This window comes from Arachis stenosperma, chromosome 6 (genome assembly GCF_014773155.1).
Source record: "Arachis stenosperma cultivar V10309 chromosome 6, arast.V10309.gnm1.PFL2, whole genome shotgun sequence".
Taxonomy (NCBI): Eukaryota; Viridiplantae; Streptophyta; class Magnoliopsida; order Fabales; family Fabaceae; genus Arachis; species Arachis stenosperma.
The window spans coordinates 24109393-24119312 of NC_080382.1; the positions used below are offsets into that span (position 1 = coordinate 24109393).

General features: G+C 30.0%; 1 protein-coding gene across 1 annotated transcript; it reads right to left on the reverse strand.

Annotated features, from left to right (window-relative positions):
* Window positions 1-4700: 4700 nt before the first annotated feature.
* Window positions 4701-6850, reverse strand: LOC130936327 (protein SODIUM POTASSIUM ROOT DEFECTIVE 2-like). Its single transcript, XM_057866382.1, has 3 exons — window positions 6125-6850; window positions 5163-5238; window positions 4701-5082 (listed from the first exon to the last, which is right to left on the reverse strand). Exons 1-3 carry the CDS (start codon window positions 6743-6745, stop codon window positions 4910-4912), a joined length of 870 nt encoding a protein of 289 aa, XP_057722365.1. The 5' UTR covers window positions 6746-6850; the 3' UTR covers window positions 4701-4909.
* Between the last annotated feature and the right edge of the window lie 3070 nt (window positions 6851-9920).

Sequence of the window (9920 nt, forward strand, 5' to 3'; positions counted from 1 at the left end):
TCAAAATTAAAACTCACCAATTAACAAAGTCATCATTCTTATACTCAATATCATCATCATCCTTCACAAATTCTCATTAACGTCATTATCCAACATAAATTATCATCAATCATTCATCATATATTTCAATCACTCACTCAACAATTCTAACCACAAGTCTCTAATCCTCGATCATACATATCATACAACTTAACATATGGTCATCTAGCCTAAGTTTTCACAAGACATTATATTCTAGTTACGAGAAACTAAAAACATACCTTAGCCGATTTCTCTTTAAGCCACAAGGCACCGCAAGCCCTTGATACACAAGTTCCCAGACCTCACTGATAAACAACTATTTTATGGTTTATCTTGCGTTTAATTGAGTGGTTTCATCAAGTCTTTATCCACTTATTCATATGAACTGCATGATTTTACAATCACTTCCTAAGTTTGTTCTATGGTTGAAAACTTGCTTTCTAGAGATCTTTAATTTGTGTATTTCAATTCTCCTTTATACCATTCGATGTTGTGATCTGTGTGTTAAGTGTTTCAGGCTTTACAGGGCAGGAATGGCTTAGAGAATGGTGAGGAAGCTTGCAAAAAAATGGAAGGAACACAAGAAACTAAGGAGATGACCATCGAGCATCGACGCGCGCGCATGGCTCACGCGAGCGCGCGGAATGGAGAAAGTCACAACGACGCGTGCACGTGCCTGACGCGTATGCGCGAATTGGAGTCTACACAAATGACGCGCACGCGTGGATGACGCATACACGTGACAAGGAAAATCGCTGAATAACGTGCACACGGACCTGCGCGATCTGCAGAGATAACAGAAAATGCTGGGGGCGATTTCGGGCCGAATTTTGACCCAGTTTTTAGCCCAAAAACACAGAATAAAGCCAGGAAACATGCAGAGACTCAACACAGATCAACACACATTCTCATTAGGATAGTTTTAGAATTTTAGATTTGAATCTAGAGAGGAACTACTCTTCCTCTAGGTTCTCTTTACATTCATAGTTTATTAGTTCTATACTTTTTTTGCTTCGGATATTGAAGAGTCATCACCTCCGTTGAAGACACTATTCTAGTTTGTTTCCTTACTTGCTCTTTTATTTATTCCATATTCTTCATTCTTGTTTAAAGTGGTAGTTGGATTATTTTCATGAATTGTTGATACAGATGATTACTTTTATTTTTAATTAATTTTCAGTCTCTATTTTATTTAATTTATTATGTCTTCTTCTTATATGTTTCTGAGTATTATATTCATGTCAATGGAGTAGATTCCCTACTTGACATGGGAGTTGATTAAAAGGAGACACTTGAGTTGGAAGGATTAAGTGAAGATTAAACTGGAAGTTGTTGGCTAGTTCTGTATTTACTAACGCTAGACCTTTCCAAGAGAGAGTACTAGGATTTGTGAATGAGAGTTAGCTCAATCACTTGACTTTCTTTTATTTAGTAAGGGTTAACTAAGTGAAAACAACAACCTTTTTGATACTACACCTAAGAGATCCCAACAAGGATAGAACTTCCAATTGATCATTTCCCCCAGTCAAGGTCTTTTTATTTAGAATATTAATAATCATTCTTAGTTTTTATTTCTTTAATTTACAACTATTTAATTGCTCATTATCCAAAATCAACTCTCTTGAAAACCCCTAATTAATAAATTAGCATTCACTCTGCAACTCGTTGGGAGATGACCTGGGATTCATACTCCCAGTATTTTATTTCTAAAATTTTGTGACAACTCTTTTAAATTGATACGCGGAATCTTCATTGGTTAAGAGCTATACTTGCAACGCCGTTTTTCCTAAAAACTCTTAATCGATGATTTTCCACCACGTCACTCACCAAACAGATTTTCCAGCCCCAAAGCCAACTTCAAGTTTCCAATACCACCAATTTGCACTCAAAATATATAAATCAATCTTGTATCACATAAACACCACTAAATCAAAATAGGGTTTTCTATATACATAATTTCACAAGGATTAGAGATTTCACACCTTATCAACAGGAAATTGGGATAAGATTCGGTAAGTCCACCAAGTTAATTTGATCCTAAACACCGAAATTACACAAAATCTTAACACCAAAGCCCAAAAATTTTGAAACTGAAGAGTGAATAGCTGGGAATGAAAGTGAGACTTACCAATAATTTTGTTATATGGGTTTTGTAGAGAATTTCGAGACGAACGTGTGGCCACTAACAGCTCGTCAATCGGAGTTCTGAATTGAAAGATATAAGCAATTGAAGATTGGAGGTGATTAGGTTTTTCCTTCTCCTCTTCTCACCGTAACCCTCCCCCTTTTTGCCAAGTTCCAGCGTATTCTCCTTTGAGGGAAGGGACAAGAGCTGAAGCTCTTTTCATTTAATGGGTATTGGGTTGGGCCTTGGGCCTAATATGGGCCGGTTCAGCCCGTTCGGCTCAATGTTAGGCCAAATTCTTTAAAATTAGTGTCAAAATTCTTATTTTAATTAGCTCTACCTCATTACACTATAAAATTTTATTTTTTAATTTTTTAAATTAATAATTAATTTATTGACTTATTATTCATTAATTTCATGGGTTTTACACCATTCCTTATTGCCTCAGAAATCATCCTATTCAACACATCCACTACTAATACAAAAAAAAAAAAGAGATGAAATCTCCTTGTTGCAAACCCACACCCATCTTGAACGATTTCGACGATAACAATATAGATATTGTATCCACACACTCTTTAATTGATATGAAGTAGAAATTAGGATAAGATGAAAATCAAAGAAATGATTGAAAATGAATAAAAAATAAATTAAAATTGAAAACAAAAATAAAATATGAAATTGAATACAAATAAAATCATTCTACCTTTTTATCCTATTTCTCAATACAATAATAAATAGACTCACTTAACCTAACTTGTTCACACCATATTTTGGAAATTGAATTTAAGGAAATCACTCAACCTTCTCTTCAATTTCTCGATACAACAAGAGAGGGATTCACTCAACTTTATTTGCCCACACTATAGTGTCATCACGAAAGCCGAAAGTACTTTTTACTCTCTAGCTTCTACTTGACAACCACATTAGTTTAGGAGGTATTTATAACTTGTTATTAGATTAAAATAAAGAGAATAACAAACTCACTAACATGAAGTCCAATCTACTAACTAAATAAATAAAATCAAAATACATAAAAATAAATTGAACATTCTAATATTTAAAAATATTAACTAATAACTACTAAATAATACTTAAACTATTCATGCCAGAAACATTTGAAGTATATATCCCTTGAATTCTTTATGTCACAAATATTTAAAATTCATATCACTAATCCAACCCCTCCATTTATCTACAACAACCATCTTCGCCAACATTATACCCACAAACCCCTACTTGATTCTGTTATAAGCTTTTTTAAAGTCTAACTTAATAATCGCTGCTAACTATCTCTTTAACTTCAATCAATGGACCGTTTGGCATGCAATCTAAGCACCATGCATTATGAATCTTCAGACCCTTCAGAAATGCACCGAGTCTCACCTACTAGAATTGACAAAACCCTCCTCATCTTTTTTGGTAGGACCTTGGATATTATCTTATACATAAAATCTATCATGCTAATTGGACATGGATATTTAATTTTTTTAGCACCTACAAATTTAAGTGCCAGATCAACCTATGTAATGTTACAATTCTGAGTAATTTCTTTGATTCAAAGTGTCCCATCACTCAATAAATGAAAATCTAACTTAACTGACGGTTTAAAATTTAGATAATCGATTTAAACCTTTAAACCAATTTTATCATCATAAAAAAAATATCAACCAATTTGATTAATATATAGACAGTGTAATCTCTTTTTTTTAGAAACCATCGTGATCGTGCTAACCCCTTTTTGGATTTTGGTTGTCCATATATAACTTAGTCGAATATTTCTTGATCAAAGAGATCGGTTGAATGGTCAAAGAATGATTAAGTGGTCAAGTCGAGAAGAAGGAAGTCGAAGTCGAAAGTGTTGATTTATACAAAGTTATTTTAGGTCGAAACTAATGGTCAAAGTATCAAAATCGAAGACAAGTTGTGCAGAGGTGACAGTTACTCGAACCAGCATTTGGGAACAGTTATTTTGCATATGTTTAAAGATGATATCTATCAATACAAGATTGGTCGAATTATTCTATAAATAGATAAGGCTTGAAAGGAACAAGGGTTAGAATTCTTATTTAGAAAATACTCTCGTACTCTTATATCTCATAAACTTTCCGAGTTTGTTTAGAGCTTCCTTTTCTGTAGAGTTCTTTTCATTGTCTTTAAATTTTCTTTAGATTTCTTGTAAATTTACTTTCATTTTGCCAAGTTTTTTTTCTTTCTTTCTTTTCTTTTTTTTATGTTGTTGCATGTATTTGAATTCAAAGTCCTTTGATCACATCAAAAGTATTTTACTGCTTATTTTAAATTTAAAAGTCATTTATTTTGTTCTTGAATTTTATCCATTTCAAACCTTTCAAGTTTATCTTTTATTTCAAGTTCTTTCTTTTTATTTATTTGTTCAAAAAATCTATTTTCGGTGCACAAATAAAAACAGATACTCATAAAAAGAAGTAGGTTTTGTTTTCAAATCACTAGATATCGAACCAACCCAAATTTACTAAAAATTTGCATAGCAATATACATAGATACAGTCAAATTAGACTAATCATGACACAAAATTGCATTCCTTTCTACTAGTTTTTAGATCTATTTCTTGTTTCATTCAAAATTAAATTCAAAGTCAAGTCTACATACACTGCTAAGATTTCCATTTGCATTTAAACCAACTAGATTGCTCTTCAAATTAAACTAAACTCATCATAACATAGAACAATAATACCAATAATAATAGTAACAATAGTCTAACTTCTTTAATTTCATAATTCGTTAGGCCAAGTTTCTTTTTCTTGATTCTGGATTACTAGCGGATCCAGAAGGTGGTGGTGGCCAAAATTGTGCATTCTTAACCTTTGATATGCTTGCCAATACACTCAATGGAGTCACATCCCCAACTACTGTCACCTTCTTTGCCGCAAAATCTATGTTGAAGGATGTAACTCCTGCCATATATTAATGATTAATATAATAGTATAATTACAAATAATAAGAAGCTGGTGTCACAAAAAATTTATTATTTTACCTTGCATTCTAGAGAGATGCTTCCTCACTTTGCCTTCACAACCTTTGCAATGTAGAGAAACCCTTAATACCACAACCTGTGAAGAGATTTATTCGTATGGTTAAATGCACTGATTTGTGTATTTCTGTTTAATAATTGAAATGTTTAGGATAAATGATTTCTGTAATATAATATCAGTTTTTATGTTAAAAAATATATAATTTACTTTTTATTATTCAAAAAAATAAATATTTAAATTTATTCTCAAAGAATTTTAAATGGGATTAGTTTTTAAAAAAATTTATTTCTAAAAATTTTTGAAAATTATTTTTATTGGACCAATTTCTTCTTTTATTAGAATGTATTTTTTATAGACTTAATTATCTAATAATAAAATTTATTAAAAACTTATTTGTTCAATATACATATTTAAAGTTTAATTGAAAATGATGGATAGACCAATATACATGACGAAAATAATTTTTAAAAGTTTTTATAAAATAAAAATTTATTGGAGACTAAAGTATAAAATTTTTAAAAACCAATTTGAATGTTTACTTATTCAAAAAATAAAGTTTTAATACAAGACAAAAAATAAATATACTAATTTATGTTTTAAGTCCAAAAACAAAATTATTGCATAAAAAACATGGTAGATGTATAACAACTCACACGTGTCTATTCCTATGTAAAAAAGCTTTAGCAACATGTTAAGATTACCGAAGAAGTTTTTTTATAAAAATATACAAAATTCAAATTTGTAATACGTGTTTTGTTTATATAAAGTAAACATTTCAATAACTATACTAATCTTTAGCTAAACCCTGTAAAAAATCTTATTAGAAAACTGGAACTTTTGCTATAACTTTTGTTGACAGTAATAGTAACATTGTTCTGTTCTTGTTCATGAGCAACATATCAAATCATCATCGTCTAATAAATTGAAGCAAAAAGACATGTTTAAAAAGGTTAAACTTAATTACCTGGTTTGACGAAGCAGATTTTGGAGCAGAGGAGGAGCTAGAGGGTTTAGAATTAGATGCATGATGATGTTTTATTGTTTCATCTTGATTATGAACAACTTGATGACCCTTCTTTTCATCATCATCAACATTAATATTAGAAGTAGTTAGAGCCAAAACAGGATCATAATCTGATATGTCACTTAGCAGATACCTTGATGAACCAGCAGGAGTGACCCAACTCCTTCTCACAACACTATCAATGGCCTTTGAAGAGTGATTGTTGGTAAAATGTTCAGTCACCTTATTCTCTGTCACACTCTTTTTCTTATCATGACCCTTTCTTGAACTTCTCTTAGAAGAAGAAGAAGAAGGAGGAGAAGACGATGATGATGATTTTTTCTTACCCTTTTGGAGATCATGGTGGCCAGGTTTGGGGTCAACGGAAGTGGGAGTCGGTGGGAGAGTGAAGTCTCTAGAAGGTGTTCTTCTAGAATCCATGATGATGGGGTTGTGGCGGTCGAGGGCCCTGCCACCCAGATGGAAGGTGTTGGAAGAAGAAGAAGAAGAGGAGGCTTGTTCCATGGCATGAGATATGGCTGTTGAGGATTGTGAAGCACAGAAGATATCAATGCCTTTCATCTTTGGATGATGATGATGATAGTGGCAGAGAAGTACTAAGTGGTTTTAAGAGAATCTGAATTCTGAAGTGAACGAATTCAAGATGTGGAAAATAAAACAGGAACTTCAACTAGAAGGAAGGTTGGTACTAACTACTTTAAAGGTTCAATACCTTTTGAATGGAAGGTGTTAGATCAATATCTTATTACTCAACTAAAATACAACGGTTAAAACTAATAACTTGGTTGGTCGAGTAGTCAACTCAATTTGTCTGCTTAAGTAAGTGTTGGAGTTTTGAATTCCATTTTGTATATGCAGCAATTCATTGACTAGAAGCAGACCCTTAAATAGAACCCCGATCTACGATGGATTAGTCCTTATCCTATTGGGCTAAAGGATACCGTAGACAACCAAAAAATACAACTGTTAACAAATTTGTAAACTTTTTTTTAAGGTTTATATTTCACAAAAATACTATCATGTATTCATTTATAAATACATGTGTTATTTAATTTATTTTTAATTGTATCTTATATTTAAAGATACATCTTATGTTAATGATTAATTTGATAGTTGATTTTTTGTATATACACAGAATGATTGTAAATTTTATATAATATAAAGAGCTAGATCTATTACAGTGTATTATGAGCTGAAATGTTAAATTTAAAATTAACAAATAAGTATAAAGAGTTGAGATAGATAAAAGCCATAGAAATGAAATGGAAATTCAATAATTCAAGAAATTACATTGTTTTAAGATAAATGAATAAAGTGGAGAGAAAGGTAAAAACTTTCGTGATTGTAGAATAAGTTTGGTTCTTTGTGTTTCTAGTGGCATATTATGCCACTTTCTAGCACACTCGTTTGCTGTGGGACCTAAAACATACATAATGAATAATATTGCTGAAAAATGATGAACAAGCCAAGGTTGTTCATTGCACGTGCATAAGAATTAAACATTATTAAACAATAGTAATAATAACTCATACAAAATTTGACATGAATGTTAAGGAAAGAAAGAGTGTCTTCAATGGTTATGTCCTTATTTATGATGATGTTGCCATCTATTAAAAAGTCAAGAGTGAACTTCATAAAGATGCAATTAAGTAAGTACAACAACGGATTTGTGTCTTAACTTCTCATTCTTTCCATTATTTATATGTAAAGTAAGTAAATTCAACTATCACATTAGTTAAAAAAAATACCTCAAGATAAATATATTTATCTGATAACTACTCTAATAAAAATGTCAAAAAAATTTTTATAATGATTTTTATTTAAAAAATATGATTTATTTGTTTAATTATATTTTAAATAAAAATAATATTTTTATAATATATAAAAATTAAATTTTATAATTTATTATTCAATAATTAAAATAAAATATTTTATATAAAAATAATTATAAAATCTTTGTTAAAGTATCTACCTATCTATTTTACTTTGGGTTAATAGGGTAGGTAGTTCCTTTATTAATTGTTCCTCCTCAATTTCCAAGAACACTAAATATTTAAAACTTTTTGTCTATATTTTTTTTCCCTTTTGTTCTATAACGTTTTTATCTAATGTAATATTGGGATAAATACAAATTTCTGCTGTATAGTATATAGTTTTGGATCCCATTTTCCTCCTTACTTTGTAAGGATGCCTGATGTGTCACCTTTTGAGATTGAAATAGGATAAGATTCCCACGCGTTGAATTTTATTTAAGCATGGGTGATTAACTTATAAAAAATTTTGATCATTATATATTATATAATGATTAGCAATTATGTGACGATAAGTGTAAATATGATGCAAAAATACCGTGAATATATATTATTGAAAGTTTCTATTTTTCTATTTTTCTAATATTTAAATATATATATATATATATATATATATATATATATATATTCTTACTCTTTGTTTATTAAAGCCATTCTAAATATTAAAAACAATTTTACTAAATATATTTTTTGTTATAAAAAATATTTTTTATTTATTTACTAGATATAATTGTTACAACTTTGTAAAACTATCTTTGAAACACTAACTTGGATTAGAAAAAAATAAAAACTTTTAAAGTTGAAATTTTAGCAAACCGGATCTAAGTGGTGTATGTAACATTACTAACACATACATGCATAAAATATTGGGTGCAGACATGCTTTGGATTGACGTGAAGTTTCAGAGGCATGAAATTCAGAAATTCCATGGCATGAAGGTGAAAGGATAAAAGAATTTGTGGCACAAATTACAAAAGCACCATGAAATTTGGTTATGCTCTGTTACTCTGCTGGGTTTGTTGGGCATGGCCTACAGGTTCAGTATTCTTCAGTGCTCATCCATGCACTTGACATTGCGGCAATTTCAAGTGCTGTTAAACCTCAACAAATTATATAGATAGTATTGCTATGAATCAAAGTATTAGAATAATCTATAGTCTTGGATACCAAATCAAACATTTTTAATACAATTCCAAGTTCCATACAAGTCACATAAAAAGTCCGTGCAATTTTTTTACCTTCCAATTTCATCAAGTTTAATGTATGTCCAAAAAATTAAAGTTGTTAAAATTTAAATAAAAACTACTAGGGATAATAAACATCTTCTCGAAAAATTAAATTGATTTTGGGGTTCACCAAATATCGAACTCTTGACCTTTCAGATCTAACGCTCTAATACTATATTATGATACCACTCATCCCAAAAACTTCAGTTGATGGGAAAAGGTAGCACTAATGATTATATCTCTAATATTCTATAAACCTCCATTGTACACATTGTATAAATATTTCATTGACTCCTCATACTTTCCATAAATTATTTGATAAATTTGATTAAATTATTATTTTATTGTTCTCAACTATTAACTTCAAAAGAAAAAAAACTGCATTTAAGTGTTCACCTAAAAGATAATGTTAAAAAGAATAAAAATACTATTAATATACTCAGCTACTAATGTATTTATATATAAATACATATGTGATTTAATTTATTTTCAATGTATATTTTATATTAATAACTAACTTTGATGGTTAATTTTGACGTGCACATAGTGTAATCGTAAAAAGAATAATTCTTTTACTTCTGTATATCTATAATTTCTTTCTTCTTATTTTTTATTTATTTATTTTTTTGGGTTGAAAAATTGGAATCGTGAGAAAGCAGAGAGGAGATAGGAAAGCATCAAAATGAAATTAGAAAAACC